Source organism: Pararge aegeria (genome assembly GCF_905163445.1).
Source record: "Pararge aegeria chromosome W unlocalized genomic scaffold, ilParAegt1.1 SUPER_W_unloc_2, whole genome shotgun sequence".
NCBI classification, from domain to species: Eukaryota; Metazoa; Arthropoda; class Insecta; order Lepidoptera; family Nymphalidae; genus Pararge; species Pararge aegeria.
The window spans coordinates 365311-384497 of record NW_024396988.1 but is presented as its reverse complement, the minus strand read 5'-3'; the positions used below and the strand labels follow the sequence as shown (position 1 = coordinate 384497).

The following is a 19187-nucleotide window of genomic DNA, read 5'->3' as shown; positions in this document are numbered from 1 at the left end:
TTTTTTTGTTTTCTTGTGGGTAGGCTCTGCGACTAGTCGTCATTCTTTAGAGTAAGATATAACACAAGGAACAAAATTTTCTTTATAAGGGTACGTGTGGGAGGGAGTCTATATCTTCGAATGAAGCGTACCTACTCATATAATATCGATCGAACTTCACTTTGCAAGTTCGTTTGATCATATATTATATTTCGTCGCTTCATTCTTCAGATATAATAAACAACATGTAGATGTTTAGAGAGGAAAATTTTGTAAAAGTGAAAAAATAAACTAGTTCTATGTTTAGCCAAACCAATCACATTTTAATAGTTATATAAAAAATAAACCTTACACTTATTCCATAAGGACAAAAGAAAATATGTTATTAATCAGTTAGTGTTTAACAATTTTAATAAATCAACCTATTAATTCATTACCTAATAGGTATACATTGTAATTAATACCTGCCACTAGAATAATTACGTTTCTCTAGGTAACAAGACAGACCTGGCAAAGATATTATGGTAATCTAATATTTTGCGGTGGTAAAACTTTGCGAAGGACTGTGACCCACTCGTCCAATCAGCAGTTTTCCTAATGGTATCTAATGAAATACCGGCAGCGCGCGCCGCGGATGTGGCAGCGTGGCGTGTGCTGTGCGCGCCGAACATTGACACATCCACACCGCTTTCGCTCATAACTTGTTTAATCCACCTGCTGATGGTTTGGGAGGTCGCAGGCCTGAATGGTTGTTTGAATGTCAATATTAGACTATTCGAAGTTACTGGTCTAACATTCTTTGTGAGGAATATATAGTCCTCAATGACGGTAGCGGGACAAATTGATCTATTCTCATTAAAATATGGTAAAAATAATACCGGCTGTTCACGTCCAGCTGCAGATGTTTTGATCGCATCTGATATCCCTATATTAACGCCCGTGGGACCTATCATTATATTATCTAATTTTATCAGCGAAAAAGTTTGCACTCGATGTGCTGTGCACAGAGCAAGAAGCATCACCAATTTTTTGGTGATTTTTTCTATCGAAAGATTTCTATTGGGTGTCCAATTCGCGATAAAATTTAATACTACCTGTGGGTCCCAAGTGAACGAATACTTCGGTGTAGCTGGTCTTAATTTAAAGGCACCTTTGAGTAACCGTTTTACTTGATCGTTGGTAGTTAAATCACTACCTAACAGTAAAGACAGCGCGGAACGGTGGCTGTTCAGGGAGCCGTATGCGGCTCCTTTATTAAATTGTTCGGTTAAAAATACCATTATTGATGAAAGTGCACACTTGTAGGGGCTAAGTTTATTAGTGAGACAGAACTGCCACCATAATTTATAGGTCCCGCTGTATTGGTCTAATGTATTTTTAGACAAGGATGCCATGATTAAATCTAGCGCCTGGCTTGGTGTTCCTCTTGCCATGAACGCTGACCTGAGCACACTGCTGCCCCCAGGGTAATCTGTTTCAAGTGGCGATGTTGAGTCGTGTAAGAGGACGAGGGAAGATTAAAATTTGGTGTAAAGTATATAATATCAGATTGGACCATGCTTAATAATATTGGGAACCATGGCTGTGACGGCCAGTAGGGAAAGATTAAAATACCCTCTGCGTCGTCATTTATGATTTTTTGTAAGCATTTCAAAATCATTGTGAATGGTGGGAATGCATAGAAAAATAATGATTTCCAACTTATAGTAAATGCATCTACAGCTAAGGAATCCGGGTCTTGTTTCCAGGAGACGTAAGTATTACATTTGGCGTTGGTTCGAGAAGCGAAAAGATCAATTACTGGTTCGCCGAATGCTGTTGTCACTCTCTGATATTCCGAATCCGATAATTGCCATTCAATATCAGGATTTTCCCTTCGAGATTCTCGGTCTGCATCTACATTATCTTTCGTGTTGATATATGATGCAAAAATCCAAATATTTCGCTCCTCACACCATCGCCAAATGGACCTGGTCAAATCACTAAGATGAGGAAACTGGATCCCTCCCATCCGATTTATATTGCTGATAGCGGTCGTGTTATCAACGCGTAACAGTATATTAATATTAGTTTTCTCGCGAGCAAAACATTTTAGACCGAGAAAAACGGCAGTAATTCTAAATAATTTATGTGGAAATTACGTTCGCTATCTGTCCACCCACCGTTTGCGCTATTGTTCTCGCAGTAAGCTCCCCAGCCTGTCCCGGATGCGTCTGTAAAAATTTCCAAGTTAAAGTTAGGAATTATAAGCGTGTTTGATGTGGTATGAATGTTATTCGACCACCACATTAAATCTGGTAAGATATCAACCTTAGGTTTGAATCTTACACCGTAACTTTTATACTTCTTGAGAGCCAGGTATTTCTGTCTCTCTAGCTTCTTTGTATAAAGCCAACCATATCTTGCAGCCGGGCAGGCTGAGGTAAGAACACCTATTAGGTGAGCGAAATCTCTAGTAGTACAAATCGGTAGATTAGAAAATTTTTGTACTAAATTAAAAATATTATTTCTTTTATCTGAGGGGAGCGATATTGTCATATTTACCGAATTATACATAAACCCTAAAAACTTGCAACACTGTTGTGGGTTTAACTTACTTTTATCGTAATTAATTACGAAACCTAAGCAATTAAGTAACCTTACGGTCTCGTTTACATTCCTAAGGCATTCATCGAAGTTATCCCCAATGCACAATATGTCATCCAAATATAAGACTGATTTAAACCCACGATACCTTAAATACCTAACTACTTCCTTCATTAACTTAGTGAAAGTTCGCGGAGCGGAACACAGACCATAAGGCATCGCATTGAATTCGTAGGTTAATATTTGTGCATTTTCATTTTTGAACTGAAATCGTAAATATTTACGTTGGAAAGACGATATCGGGACAAGTAAATAGGATTCTTTAAGATCTATGGACGCCATAAAACCCTTTCGTGGTATCATTTTTGATGCCGTTCTATGATCCTCCATCTTAAAATGAGAATTAGAAACGAATTTATTTAATTGTTTTAGATTGAGAATAAATCTATGACCACCATTAGATTTTTGTGCTAAAAAGATGTTAGAAATAAACTGATCTCTTCGAGGTTTACACTCATTAATAGCACCTAATTCTAATAAATTCCTTATGGCTAGTGCCATTTCTTGTTTTTCTCCGATTGAGAAGGAATTATGAGGGGTGTTATTTTGCACTACTTCACGAGTGAATGGTATACAATAACCATTGTGCACCCAATCTAAAACAATGGGATTTTTAGTAACCCTAAGCCAACAAGGATAGTAATGCCGCAGCCTGCCAGCGTGTACCTGTGTTAGTGCCGTGTTGGGGCACGCTTGTTGACAGGGTTCATTGTGCTCGAAGTTGAATTCCGCGTTGACGGCGGTGGCATGGACGCCGGCGCGCGGCGATATTGAGTTCGGTACGATCCTGCCCGCCCCCCCCTGCTGAACGACTGGTAGCGAGAGGGGCCGGACCAGTTTCCCTGAGGACGAGGGCGAGCGGCTGCAAAGGAAGAACTCGGTGTCGACGCTTTCGGATTGGGGACTTTTTTAATTTGAAGGCCTTGCCTTTCAATTGCCTTTGAAGCTTTGATTTTGTCCGGTAATGTATTTCCGAAAAGGGTTTCATCCCGCTCATGGTTTTGAATTACGGCCAAAAAGGATTTATCCAGTCCCGGAGTAATGAGCTTCGATCTTACTTGCGTCTCAGTAAAGTGAAGATCAGTAAGTATTCGACAGCTATCCGATAAAATTTTTACTGCTTGTACCTTGTCATCGCCGGTCAATAACAAAGTCATCGCTTTGTTTATAGCTGTTATACCTAGGCCCAGCTGATCCTGCCTTGTCTGGAGCTTTCTGTCCCGGGCCCTTACAATATTCGCGACAGCGGCAGATATTTCTGGATTTAAGGTTGGGGCTTTTAACAGTTTACAATTATCTGGAGCCACATACTCCTTTAAAAGCTTTTCTTTTATCTCCGCTTGAAGGCCCTTTTTTAAGATTGGGAGCCATCGCTGCGCCAATTTGCCATGGATGTCAGGGCCATAAATCGGAATATCGTCCACTGCGTCCCCCAGTGCATGCAATAACTCTGGTTCGAGTTCCGGCATCGCCTCTGTGCATACGTCTTGCGACGATGGGACAATCTCATCTACATGTTCGCAAGTCGATGGAGGCAGAGCTCCCGAACGCTGTGCCGACTGAGACGATGGTGTCGGCGAATGAGGTAACAAGGGTGGTGCGTCATTATGCTCATTTGACTCTTGTGTTCCATTTTCTAAGAAAAGAAAACGATAAAGTTAAAACTTTTTTTTTTTTTTTTTTATAGGTACTGCTATATATTAGCAATGTTACAGATTTAAATATTTGGAACAAACAAGAGTTTAGGTTTTTGGCATCCGCTTAACCATCGTGTTAACCCGCAGTTAACCGCCAGGAAAGCTTACAGATACCTTTATATTTTAGGTCAAGTCGACCCGGCTCAACCATTGGGATCACTTTTGGCGTCATGCTTGTCCTTCGTGTTAACCCGCAGTTAACCGCCAGGAAAGCCTACTAGACGCTTTACGCACATCAAAGAATCACACACTGTAAAGTATTGTTAAAGCACTTACCCATATTGTCTTCGGAATCCGACGATGAGTACATGATTACACGTCGATGTTTTTTCTCATTTTTTTTCTCAAGCTTTTTAATTTTTTCACTGTAATATTTTTATTTTCCTCAGCACTTCGTTTACGCATTTTAGAAGCGTGTGCTTGTTGCCTCGCACGGAAATAGAATGACGACTAGTCGCAGAGCCTACCCACAAGAAAACAAAAAAAAAAAAAAAAAAAAAAAAGGAATACTACCTACTTATTACTAAATGTGCGAAATGTTGCCTGCAGGGTAAAAGGACTACATGTTGTTTATTATATCTGAAGAATGAAGCGACGAAATATAATATTTAGTTTAGTCACTTTTATTAAAACCAGAGATAATTGTCACATTTTTGCCCATTTAGGTATTATCAAGTTAACATACTCAATCATATTTATGTGTTTGAGTCATTGCATTAGTAGAATAGTTACTTTCTTCTACCAATTCTCCCTAATTAGTGTTATGGATCATATACATTTCATGATTTTGTTGTTTTTAAAAGAAATTATTAGAGAGTATATTTATATAAGTTGTTTGCTGTTTCTAAAGAGTTACAAAGCTACTCTAAATATTTTTTCCAGACTTAGTACAAGAAATTACAAAGATTTGAGTCTTTTCTTAGGCTTAAAGAATATTTTTAGGTTTTTGTTCTCATTAGTGCTTGAAGGGTGTTTTATTTATTTCCATGGAGTTTATTTAATGTTTTTAGTTTTTATAAGATATTTCTATATGTTTTGGAATGTCAAGTCCATTTTGTTACTTTTGGTATTTGAAATTATAAAAATTGTATGTCATGAAGAACGTGTACTTTATTACTATATAAGTTTGAGACTTACTATGAAAAATGTCCGAAGATCTTTAATTATTCGGTTGTTACGGTGTTTTTCCGAATGTTTTTGTTGTTCGCTGATTACCTTGAAAGTTCTATACATCCACTGTCTATTAACGTTAAAGAGTTGGGCGCAGGCCTGGTTCAAGGGTGCTAGGGTGATGGGTTGTGAGCCCGCCATTCTGCGTCAAGTCAGTTTTGTGGTAAATTATAGTTTAAGTATAAAGTTTTATCTCATTATGTGTAGGTTAGTTCATTTATTCACAATTTACTTATCATGTGAATTCTTTATTAAAATTAATCATAATTTGTGTATTCTGCGACACAATTATATTCATACGTCAGTTTCATCTAACGACAACTTGGCGCATGTCATAATAGTTATTTGCGAGTTATTTTGTATGTATTATACTTATACCATTAAAATACGCGTCTGATTTGAAAATTTACTATCAAAACGTTCGCGGGCTACGTACGAAGACAAATATAATCTTTTTAGAAGTGTATTAAATTGTGATTATGATATTATATGTCTGACGGAAACCTGGCTGCTCCCGAGTATTTTTGATCTCGAATTATTTGACAACAGATACAGTGTCTATCGTTGTGACCGTAACTATGTACTGAGGGGGGACAAAATGGGTGGCGGTGTTTTAATAGCAGTTAATCGTGAACTCAAAGTTAAGTACTCAACTACCATCCCATCGCCCGACTCAGTGGCTGACATTATTTGTGTTTCAGTTACCATTAAAAGCCGACATATACAAACTTGGAACTTTTATTGTTGCTATTTTCCTCCATGTCGTGCTCACAGGGACTTGTTGTTAAATTTTTATGAACGAATGACGGATTTGACTTTGGCTAGTCCTGAGGCAGTCTATTGAGGCCTACAGCACACTGGTCAGAAAAAATTTAAAATCCGTTAGTTTTATTGAGTTACTGTGTGATTGTTTTTTTTCTGTTGTTTTCCATTATTTATTTTACAGCTGGCGGATTGGGAAAATTAGTTCGTGTATAGTTTTAAAAGACACTTTGTCGTTATTATTATAATATACATATATTTTTTTTTTTATTAAATTTTAATTTATTTTATTATGTTTATATTTATTATATTAATATTTATTATTTTATTATGTCGTCAGATAGTCTAAATAGTGATCTTTTTCTGTCTATGTCTTCTAGTTCCAATAGTTTATGTTTCTGAAAACTGGCTTAAAACTTCTTTACCTTCATCAGCCTTCTCTTTACCAGGTTTTCGACTAATTCGGAATGACCGTGTTGGCAGGGGAGGGGGTGGAGTTGCGATCTATTTGCGATCCTATATTCCTTTCTCTGTTGTTAGTTCGTCGTCTCAACCCCCTCTTCCTGATGCGGCTGAGCACTTACTGGTGGAAGTTCTCCTATCTCATACTAAAATCCTTCTTGGTGTATTCTATTGCCCACCATCTATTTCCAATTACTTTCACTCTTTTGAAACCCTGTTAGAAAAAGTAATCCCCTCGTACAGCCATTGAATTATTATGGGAGACTTTAATACATGCTTACTTAAAGATGATCATCGTACCAGGAATCTTCTGGCTACGATAGAATCCTGTAGTCTTTCGCTACTGCCTCTTGCCGCTACACATTATTCTCCCGGCTGTACTCCCTCTCTTCTTGACTTAATTATAGTTTCTTCTCCAGACTTCGTCAATAAGCATGGTCAATGTCTTGCTGATGCATTTTCCTATCACGATTTGATTTATCTCTCCTATAATATACGTCCTCCTAAATCGAAAGCGAGAATTCTTCTGCGGCGTAACTTTGGAGGGATTCATAAGAGTCTTCTATGTGATGATGCCAGACATTTAGATTGGGCGGCTATCATGGATGTAGATTCCGTTGATCGCAAGGTCGAAATATTCAACACGCTGATTACACAGCTCTATGATAAGCATGCTCCGGTAAGACCAATTAAAATTAAGCACTTGCCAGCTCCGTGGTTATCAGAGGAGATTAAAATTCTAATGCATAAGAAGAACACGGCAAAATTTAATTATAAAATTAATGATTCTGATGCTAACCGTATAAAGTATCATAAAGCACGAAATCGCTGTAATACATTGTGTAGAGATGCCCAACGTCGCCACATCCATTAATCAGTCGAGAACGGTGATACCGCTAAGACTTGGAAATTTCTTGAGTCACTTGAAGTTGGTAAATCATCCCCTAAGACTTCTATCAACATTGATATTGAACTCCTTAGTAAACATTTCTCTACTTCTGATACAATTGATAGTGTCAATAAGGAGCGTACTCTTAGTATTCTTTCTTCGCCATCAACTCCAGACTTTTTACCTTTTACCTTCGAGACTTTCACTGAATGTGATGTTAAGAAGAGCATATTGTCCATCGCCTCGAATGCAATCGGTACTGATAGCGTCAGCCGTAATATGATCGTTCCCATTCTTGATGTTGTTTCCCCTTTTCTTACCCATATTCTGAACTATTCTACCATCTTGACTAGCAAATTTCCTGAAGCTTGGAAGAATGCACAAGTCACCCCTCTGCCTAAAAAGGCCAATCCTGCTTCTTTCTCTGATTTCCGTCCCATTTCTATTTTACCGTTCCTTTCTAAAGTTCTTGAGAAGCTAGTTTACGAACAATTCAATCTTTTCCTTAATAAAAACTTACTTCTCAGTCCCTTGCAGTGGCTTTCGTGCTGGTCATAGTACAGTTACAGCGCTAGTTAAAGTAACTGATGATTTTCGGTGGGCGATGGATGATAAGGAACTCACAGTACTGATACTGCTAGACTTCAGTAATGCTTTTAACTCAGTTGATTATGATATCTTGTTGAGTATCCTGCGCTCCATTAACATATCTCCATCGGTGATAGATTGGTTTCGGAGTTACCTGTTTGGTCGTCGGCAACGCATTCGGATTGAGGAGACCTCTTCATCCTGGTGTGATGTTGCGGCCGGGGTACCTCAGGGCGGCGTGTTATCTCCCTTACTCTTTGCTATTTTTATTAATTCAATTTCCCAATGTATCTCTTCTCTCCATCACATGTATGCAGATGATCTCCAAATCTATCGCCATTCAACCCTTGATAACCTTGGTTCTACTGTTGCTGCTATTAATACAGATCTTAAGGAAATTTTTGAGTGGAGCAGGCAGTATGGAGTTAAGGTTAATCCAGCTAAATCTCAGGCTATTATTATTGGAAGCCCTGGTATGCGTTCAAGGGTTGATTGGGAAAATCTACCTAGTGTTGATTTTAATGGTGTCACAATTCCGTTTTGTGCCTCTTGATAAAGAGACCTTGGCTTGCATCTTGATAAAGAGTTATCGTGGTCTGTGCAAGTCAGGGATTTGAGTAGAAGGACTTTTGGCACTTTTAGGTCGCTGTGCCGTCTGCGATCCATTCTTCCAATCCCGACTAAAGTTATGTTAGCACATTCTCTTTTTCTCTCTTTTCTCGACTATGCGGACGCAAGCTATCTTAATTTGACCGAGGACTATCTTAACAAACTTCTATTCGGTTCTATTCGGGTCATAACATCAGCAACTTCGTTTACTCTAAAGCCAGGGTCTGTTGACCAATACAAATCTATTTGGGGCAGAATGTGATATCCCATTATAATAAAAATGCCCAAAAAAGCACGAATTTCTGCTTTGTCGACAGGACTCCAATTCTTTATCCGTTCCTGTTCCGCATACAAGTTCGTCTGAGTGATAATCAAATCAAAGCCATCATCGTTGAAAAATTTTTCAAAGTGGGCTACTGGACGGGCTTTTCTATTCATAAGATACTTAGGTTGTACTGTTACCTCATCAAATTCAGGATCTGGCCGGGAATCCCACATATTTTTTCCCCATGACTCATCTTCACATTCTGATTCATCACTAGGTTCTTCCTCCAGTAATTCTGGGATCTGTTGGGTAGATTCAATACTCAAAGACTCGTCCTGATGTGAGTAATCTGATCTTCCAGCAGAAGTTGAATGTGATGAGGAAGGCTCTGGCTCTGGTCTATTTCTAAGTGTGTATTCTGATTGCTCCGGCGCAGGAGAACTTGTGGAAGAACTATTATCTTCCAGAACTCTTTGAATATTGTTCACATTGAATTCTTCTGCCTCATCAGACTCATTTCCGTCTTCTGAACCATCATCTGGAATCCCAAAGATCTCCTCCAAGGCCTTTTCTATTTCATCGTCACGCAAATAATGCTCCATTGTACGAGAAAATCTGAAAAAAATATGAACTAGTTGAACGACATACCCGGGCAGCGGGAATAATATTCCCACCAATAAAAAAAATCTTAGAAAAAAGAAAAAAGATGGTGAATTCAAAAATACAGGCAAAAATCATAGGAGTAATTATAATACCACAAAACGAAACTAAGTAATTACCTCTTTCCAAGTAAAATTAAGAAGATTCACGGAGATTAAAACTGATCATGAAAAATACGCCAATTTTACAACAGCTGCATCGGCCATCACAAAAATTCCAAAGACAAATCTTTTTTTTTTTTAATTATTGACAAGACAGATAATTCATATTTGCCAGTGCAAAAAAATATATATTCCCTAATTTTGTTCTCACTGCTTAATCGGTAGAAAATATTGGTGGTAAAAATAGCCCCTCTGCCCTATAAAGGGTTAACACAACGCGGTGGCATATTACAGTTTTTCGAAGAATGTCCAAAGCCCTAACAACTTAAGCACTGTCTACCTGAAGAGAGGTTAGGTTTAAATTTTTCAATCGTTATAACACAGTTAAATAAGTATTTTATTTGTCGAAATTTGACAACATCAGAGCCTTCGGCGAGTTGAACTAAATATGGAGGACAAGGTGCCTCATTGTTTAATTTTCATTTAGTCACAGTAGCTCCCACAAAGCCAAGCTTTTTGAGCTCATCAGGAAGATCCTTTTCAGTATAGGCAGGTAGACCTTGGGTGTTTTTTCATCCTTGCGGGTGTATGTGTAATACACCATCAGCAGATCACCTTTTAACAGCTTGATGAGCTTCAGGTGAATAACAGATGACAGCTACTTTATTCCCGTTTCTGTATTGGAGATGAAACTGCTTTTTATATTTACTTACAGTGTCTTTGATGTTTTCATAGGTCATATTTTTGATATACCACGAGTGGTCTCCAGCGATGGCAAAAGGTCGTTTCTTATTGCAAACCCGACACCATGCTCACGTTTGGCAGATTCCTCTTTCCCTCTCCAAAAAAAAGTGTAGTGAGATTCTCTAATGGAGCCTTCGTCGGGAATTCGTGTTTCTTGTAAAGCTGTTACTGCTATGTTGAGCCTCTTTAACTCAAGATCAATTACAGCGGTTTTACGTAGGTCTTGTACGTTACCTAAGCCTCCACAGGTGTTTGGGAGACCTGTCCTCAATGTACGGACGTTCCGCGTCGCAAGACGCATAGATAGTCGGGTAATAGTAGGTTTTATTTTCGTGAATGCAGGTGTAACAGATAACGGCGCTAGTTATCTGGCTATAAGCCAGTGTTCTCCACACCTCAAAAGAACAGACTCGCACCGAGACGGATCAGTACCCAATTGGCCGGGGGCTGCCTAGCTTGAGCTGGTAACTGATCGATGAGTCTACAATGGACTCTCTCACTGTCGAGAATGACCCCTAGCGTCCACACTTACGCCTATTCATGCGGACTTATAACTGGTAACTGCCACTCTCCGTGTTGTTTCCGCGAAAGCTAGCTCTCACGTGTGAAGTGTCCTCTTCACAGACAGTGCATCGCCTGGGACGATATTGAGGAGATGTAGGGTTGCCCAAGACCTACACCACCCTCTCGGCCTAGCTGGTCTGACCCACAGGAACGATAAGTCGATATATGTGGAACCAGGTCGGCTGCAGGTGACTGCCGCTTAGACAGGTTGGACCCATGCGCGCCTAACAGAGTAACCATTCCGGGTTTGATTTTTGAGTTTTCCTTCTCCTAGACGGGTTGCAGACCAATGCTGACGAAGCCCATCCCTCCGAAACTTCTATATATGCAAGTGGAATAAACCCCTTAATTTCTGTTGATGTGTATAAGTAGAAAGAAATATCATAACAATTCATATTTTTCTAGCTTTTAAATCAAGATTCTATTTGAATTATGTTTTCCATATACCAACCAATCGGTCTGAAGTAGCCGCAGCTATAAATGCACCACTCTTAGAATAAGTAACAGCATTCTTTGCAGCATTAGATCTAAAGAATATAAAGCTTTTCCCATGGTTAAATCCACGACCTTCAAAGTGCCATCTTTACTTGCAGTCACTAAACATTTATTTTTAGGATGAAAAGCTAATTGTGTTATAAGCTGTATGTAAACTGAAATATTGCGCTGTTTTATGAGTTCTTGTATCAAATAGTTTTAATTTTCCCAATGATGTACCCACACCTAGAAATTTAGTTCCTGGTAACCAAGCTAAATTATTTCCATGACCGCTCAGATACTCGTATCTACGAGGGGGCGTTTTTAAGTTCGCGGCATCGGGGGTAAGACGTGGAAATAAAAATACAAGTTTATTTTTCCTTTTCAATATATTCTCCTGCAACCCTAATACATTTTTCAGATCTTTCAATTAGCTTATGTATACCCTCGAAAAAAAAATGTTTTTTCTTTGTCTGAAAAATAAGCTGAAACTGCTTCCTTCACTTCTTCATCGCTTGAGAACTTCTTCCACCGAAGTTCTTTTTTCATTTTTGGAAAGAGTTAATAATCACTGGGAGCCAGGTCAGGACTGTAGGGTGGATGAACCAAATGAAGATATCTTTTTGTTGATCTGGAACCTCCAAAGCCTCCAATCGTGTCTATAGAGATTATTTGAAAGGGTTTCGTGGCTGGGCCAAGCTGAGACATAAATCCAAATTTATCTTGTCCTCTTGATTTATTTTTAATACAAATTTCACAACTACTACAAACTTTTTTGATGTTCTTCATCAAATTTTTAGCTGCATAGTGTGGACTAATTGTCTTCTGCATTTGTCAAATTCCAATATGGCAAAATTTATCATGCACGTTTTTCAACAATTAGCTAAATTGTTCAGAAAGAATTATTTTTTTTCGTTTTTTACCCATTTTGAAGAAGACGTTGCATCGTTCAATTAATTTGCTTTTTTTGTTTTGTATTTCTTCGTAATTTTTTTGATCTTTTATGATATCTTCAAGTTTAATTAAGTTCACAACTTTTAATTGTTCATCTGTATTTTCATTGGACTCCAATACCGGATTTCTGCTCAGGCAATCCGCTTCCAAATTCTGTTTTCCTGGTGCATATTTTATTTTAAAATTATATTGTGAAAGATAATATGTTAAATCACCAAGCTCTTCATCAGCCCTACATTTCAGATTCATGTTTCCAAGTGGTTTGTGGTCTGAATAAACTGTAAAAGTTTTACCTATCAACCAGTGTTGCCAGTATCTCACCGCTTCCTTGATAGCTAAGCATTCTAAGTATATTGCTTTCTTTTTCTTTTGTGCTTCATTTAATTTTTTTGAAAAATATGCAACCGGATTTTCTTTACCATCCGGTTGTGTTTGTTTTAAAATAGCCCCAATACCTTCTAAAGAAGCATCAGTATAGATGTTTATTGGTAAGTCCTGATCATATATTTCTAGAACTGGTTGTGAGCATAGCAAGTTTTTTATCATTTCAAATGCTGTTTGGCATTTATCTGACCAAACACATTTTTGATTCTTCCTTAGTAAATTATGCAATGGTTCTAGTATTATTGCTCTTTTTTCTATATACTCGTAATTTTTTTGTGTTTTTGGAACTGGGAAATCTTTTATTGAAATCAGGTTATCTTTAAGTGGTTTTACAGAATTATTCTGAATTATGTGACCCAGGTATTTGACAGAGTCTGATGCAAAGGTGCATTTGGTAAAATTTTAGCCTGAAGCCTTCTGTTTTGATTGCATCTAATAACTGTGTTAGATGACCAATGTGTTCATCGAAAGTTTCGGAATAAATGAGTATATCATCAATGAAATTAACTGTGAAATCTATTAGTTTATACTTTCTCAATATATTACTTAATATTCTCTGAAAAATTGCTGGTGAGGTCTTTAACCCAAATGGAAGGCATGTCCATTGAAAATGTCCATCCTGTGTAACGAATCCCGTCTTTTTTCGATCTTCGATTCGTAAAGGGATAGACCAAAATGCTGAATTTATGTCTAATGTTGAAAAAAATTTGCATTCTCGTTTTCATCATTAAATCTTCAATTAAGGGAAATGGTTGAGCTTGAGGCACTACTATTTTATTTAAATCCCTGAAGTCTATGCATAGCCTGGACTTTCTGTTCTCCTCTTTTTTAAATGCCAATGTTACAGGCGCAGCAAATGGACTATAGGACTCTTCTATAAGTTTAGTATCCAGTAATTTTGCTATTTGTTTTTCTATTTCTTTTTTATCTTCTATAGTGCATCTATAAGGCCTCTTACTACAATATTTATCGACTAATAAGTCTATCCTCGCTTCATATCCATCAACCGAACCAACATCATATTTCATCATCATCATCATCATCACATCAACCGATAGACGTCCACTGCTGGACATAGGTCTTTTGTAGGGAGTTCCAAGTTCCACGATTCTGAGCCGCTTGGATCCAACGGCTACCTGCGACGCGCTTAATGTCGTCTGTCCACCTCGTTGGGGGTCGACCAACGCTGCGCTTACCAGTACGGGGCTGCCATTCCAGCACCTTGGGACCCCAACGTCCATCCTTTCTCCGAACTATGTGCCCGGCCCATTGCCACTTAAGCTTCGCGACTCGTTGAGCTATGTCGGTAACTTTGGTTCTTCTACGAATCTCCACATTTCTGATTCGATCGCGTAGAGATACTCCGAGCATAGCTCTCTCCATCGCCCGCTGAGTGACTCTAAGCCTTCTTATGAGGCCCATAGTTAACGACCATGTTTCAGAGCCATAGGTCATCACTGGCAACACGCACTGTTCGAAGACTTTCGTCTTCAGGCACTGAGGGATTTCTGACGAAAAGATGGCACGGAGTTTCCCGAACGCTGCCCATCCGAGTTGGATTCGGCGGTTCACCTCCTTCTCGAAATTGGACCTACCTAACTGGATCGTGTGTCCTAGGTATACGTATTCGTCAACAATTTCGAGTGCAGTGTTCTCAACGATTACTGGTTGAAGCGGAACATGAGCATTAAACATAATCTTCGTCTTGCTCATGTTCATTCGCAGGCCAACCTGTTGAGAAGCTCTGCTGAGGCCATCGAGCATCGTATTTAGGTCTCCCAGAGTCTCTGCCATTATGACTACATCGTCGGCAAACCGAAGTTGAGTGATGTACTCGCCGTTAATGTTGATGCCAAGTCCGTTCCATTCCAGAAGCTTAAAGACGTCCTCCAACGCAGCGGTAAATAGTTTCGGGGAGATAACATCTCCCTGTCGCACGCCTCGCTGCAATTGGATTGGTCTCGTAGTCTGATCCTGTATACGAACTGACATAGTGGCGTTTTTGTACAAACACTGCAACACTTGGATATACCGGTAGTCAATTCGGCATCTCTGCAGTGACCTAAACACAGCCCAAGTTTCCACCGAATCAAAGGCTTTTTCATAGTCCACAAACGCTAAGCAAAGTGGCCGGTTATACTCTTCAGTCTTCTGTATAACCTGCCGCAGCGTATGAATGTGGTCTATGGTACTAAAGCCCTTACGGAAACCGGCTTGTTCGGGAGGCTGGAAGTCATCAAACCTACGAGCGAGACGATTCGTAATGACTCTCGAAAACAGCTTGTAGATATGACTCAGCAGCGAGATGGGTCTGTAATTCTTCAACAAGGTATTATCACCTTTTTTGAAGAACAGAACCACCACACTCCTGTGCCATGCCTCTGGCGTTGTGCCTTGGTGAATAACGGAATCAAACAATCGCTGAAGGACTCTCAGTATCGGTTTTCCACCTGCCTTCAGGAGTTCTGCCGTTATTCCGTCATCACCCGGCGCCTTGCCATTTTTAAGCTGCTTGAGAGCCACACTAATCTCGTATAGGCTGACGTCTGGGATATCTTCGGTATAGTGTCGAGTTAATTTGGCTCTAGGATCCTTAGCCAAATCTTCAACAGGCGTCTGTACTGTGGTGTACAACTGTCCATAAAAGTTCTCAACCTCACCCAAGATCTCAGGTTTGGAAGAGACAAGACTACCATTATTGGTCTTCAGTCGCATCAACTGGCTCTGACCGATAGACAGATCTCTAGCGAACACTTTAGAGCCTCTGTTTTGCTCGATGGCATTTTTAATACGCTCTGTATTGAAGTGCCGCATATCACGAGTCTGTGATTTAGAGATCTGCCTATTAATCCGCCGGTAAGCGGACGCGTCTGCTATAGACTGTAGTCTCATCTCTTGCCTCTCCGTCATAAGCTTGAGTGTATTGGTTGAGAACCTATTGGCCTTGTTTCTACGGTGGGCCTTGTAGAATTTGGACCCGACTGTTTGGACAGTTTCCACCAGCCTGTTGTTCAAATCGTCCACAGTGTCGCAATCTGCTAGGCAACCGAACCGGTTCTGTAGTTCTAGTTGAAAGCTCTCGGGGTTTTGAATATGGGCACGAGTAGGCCGGAGTGTAGACTTCACCAGTCTGACTCTTTCAAGTTGAACGTTTATACTCAATGTGCCTCTTACCATACGGTGATCACTTCCGGTTTTAACCCTGTTGATCACAGAGACATCATTGAATACATGCCGTTTGGTCGACATGATGAAGTCGATCTCGTTTCTCGTGGAACCATCGGGGCTTATCCAGGTCCATTTCCTGTGTGGCCGCTTCTTGAAGAAGGAGTTCATCATATAAAGGCCCTCCTTCTCCATGAAGTCAGCCAACATTTGACCCCTGTGGTTCCGTTGCCCATACCCAAATTGCCCCACCCTCAACTCTGAACCAGTTCGCTCGCCAAGCTTCGCGTTGAAATCCCCCATCACAATATTGTAGTAGGTGTTCGAGGCATGTATGGCTTTTGAAATGTCCTCATACTCTACATCCTCGTCTGGGTGTGCCGAAGTCGGCGCGTATACCTGTATGACCTTCAACGAATACCGTTTGGTAATTCTGAGTATAAGGTATGCTACCCTGCTCGACACACTTTCGACTTTTACAACATTGTTGACGAGAGACTTGTGGACGATAAACCCGACACCACCCTGTGACTGTTGGTCACCCTCCCGGTAGTAAAACAAGTTGCCGGATTCCAAGATTATCGAGTCCTCCCCCTCTCGCCGGACTTCAGACAATCCTATAATATCCCAGCGCAACTTGCTCACCACTTCTTCCAGCTCAATCACCTTTCCATCGGTCCTCAACGTGCGTGCGTTGTATGTTGCCAGGTCAAGTCGTCGGGGTTGGCAGCGGAATCTCTGCCGGAGATTCTTAACACCCCTTGCCCCGCCGTTACCATAACCGCTGCCAGAGCCAGGAATAGCGGGGCCGCCGGGAACTAGGGGCTGTGGTTTTTTTCTCCTTCCCATTAAAGATATGCCCGATAATGACCACGCTGGGCAGGCGGGTTGGTCATCGCAGGGCTAGACTGATCGCCCCGGCGTCGCTGCTGCCCGACACCGGTCTGTGCCATTTGTTCAGCCTAGCCAATTCGAAGTGGTTATACCGCCACTTGTCGGTCGCCAGAGCCTCGTCGGTTAAACGGCAGGGTGCACCACGTGCAGGTGAGGTTGGCAATTTGGGAGGCTGACTGGTACTAGCCACACCCACTTACACCCCACACATCATATTTGTCCTTTGCAAAAACGGATTTATATTTGCTTATTAGTCTATCTATTTTATTTTTTTGATACTGATTTAAGTGCTCTATCATTAATTTGAAATCTTGTTTGTTAACATGCTCATTCAAATTTATTTTGTAATTCGACCAAATGCTATTATTTTTTTGTATTACTTGTAATACTGTATTTGTTCTAATATTGGTAAAAAAAAATTCAGTTTTTTCATTTTCCGTATTAACACAGTGTTTTTGTGTTATTGATAAGTCTTCATTTTGAATAAGCTTAAAACTTTTAATTATGTCTAATCCAATCAAAAATTCATATTTAAAGTTTTTTTCATCAATTATGTATACATCAACATCTTTTTCCAATTCAAAGATTTTTATTTTTAAAGTTGTCAAACCACTTGTCTTTTTAACACCATTAATTGTTACTAAATTAGCTTCATTTGAACTGTTTCTTTTTCCTTTTAGTTTAAGTAACTTTGAGTTAATCAGAGAAACATTTGAGCCGGAATCATAAATTCCATTTATTTGTACTTTATCATTTAATAATAATTTTACATTAATTAGTGGTGTTGCTATTCGTTTTTTTGGTCGGTTTCATTTAACTCAGCTTCAATCACCGAATTGTTAACATGTTTGATAGCATTTTTTTCCATTTGTCGTCCTCTTTTGTTCGAAACCAACATGAACTCCCAGAGTGGTACCGATTTCCTTTATTTAATTTTTCACAAATTTTGCAAGGAATTTTATCTTCATTTTTAGTCTGTGCTCTAGGGTTTCCATATTTTCCCTTAGCCACAAAATTTCTCTTATTTACCATGTGTTCAAATTTACTCACTTCATTGAATAAATCCACTGTATCAAGTAATGCTTCTCTATCAATTCTATTAAGAATAAACTCTGGTAAACCAGCTGCGATAAGATCCAACAATGTGCCTATGTCAATTGTTCTTCTCATTTCCAACAAAAGTTTTTCCTTTCTCATGGCATAATCTAACAATGAACCTTCTTTGTATTTAAATAATAGTGCATATGTGACTGGGTTCCATCCCTTGTTCGCAAATGATTCACAGAATTTGTTTCTCTACATTGACCATTCAGAGTTGACGGTTAATTTTATGATCATTGAGCTATACCAATCAGCACAACTTTTATCCATAAACAATCTGAGTATTTCAATTTTTTGTTCATCTGTTTTCACATCAAAGCGTATGCATTCTTTTTCAAAAATGTCAATCCACTGGTTTGCATTGGAATTTTTACTTGTAAATTTTTCTATCACAAACTTCTCAGCAACATGTTTCAAGCTCTGAGTTTTACTCACCTGCGTATTTTCTACTAATTTTTCAAATAACTTCTCCAATGTACCAGTGTCTGATGTAAGAGCGGCAACTTTTTCCTGGCAAATTTCTTCTAGAAATTGGTCCCCAAATTGTAAATTACCGTCCTCATCCACATAAACTTTTTCAAGCTCTTTTGTCAAAGTTATCCAGACTCTTCTTACCTGGTGCCTTTTTTTATGCTATTTTTTACTTTCACATACGCAGATGTTTTCAATATTTCTTTATGAAGATTAACTGGTTGTAACTCTCCGGGTATTGCGTACACTTTGTTATCACTTGTGGCTATTGAGGTTATAGCAAAAACGTTCGATTTTCCATCATTCCCAGGCGTCAGTGTAAATTCAAAACGAAGTTTCTCCATTTCCAATTGACGTTAATAAACAAAAATGTCGTTTTATAATAGGTTTTTAGTTTACTTCGTATGATTTCGTCAACTGAAACAACTTAAATGTGTTGCTCTGTAAAAACAAAGATTTATTTCGTTATTTTTATTACATTACGCTACAATTCAATTTTGAGACAAATATGTAAATCACTCCTACCTGTAAAAACAAAGAAACGACATTTAAAGTTTATTTCTTAAGTAAGTTCACAAATGGTTTTTTGATTTATTCCGTTATCCGTT

General features: G+C 39.1%; 1 protein-coding gene across 1 annotated transcript; it reads right to left on the bottom strand.

The window, feature by feature from the left end:
* Nucleotides 1-3296: 3296 nt before the first annotated feature.
* Nucleotides 3297-5633, bottom strand: LOC120636800. The gene is made up of 2 exons (XM_039908363.1): nt 5501-5633; nt 3297-4261 (listed from the first exon to the last, which is right to left on the bottom strand). The coding sequence occupies exons 1-2, from the start codon at nt 5631-5633 to the stop codon at nt 3297-3299; spliced, it is 1098 nt and encodes a 365-aa protein (XP_039764297.1).
* Between the last annotated feature and the right edge of the window lie 13554 nt (nt 5634-19187).

What these genes read in the sequence shown, in the direction of transcription:
- LOC120636800 (XM_039908363.1), bottom strand. Translation starts at nt 5,633, where the DNA reads ATGGCGGGCTCACAACCCATCACCCTAGCACCCTTGAACCAGGCCTGC. An exon ending in AAAACATTCGGAAAAACACC is followed by an intron (nt 4,262 to 5,500) that starts GTAACAACCGAA and finishes TTCTTTTCTTAG; the next exon opens with AAAATGGAACACAAGAGTCA.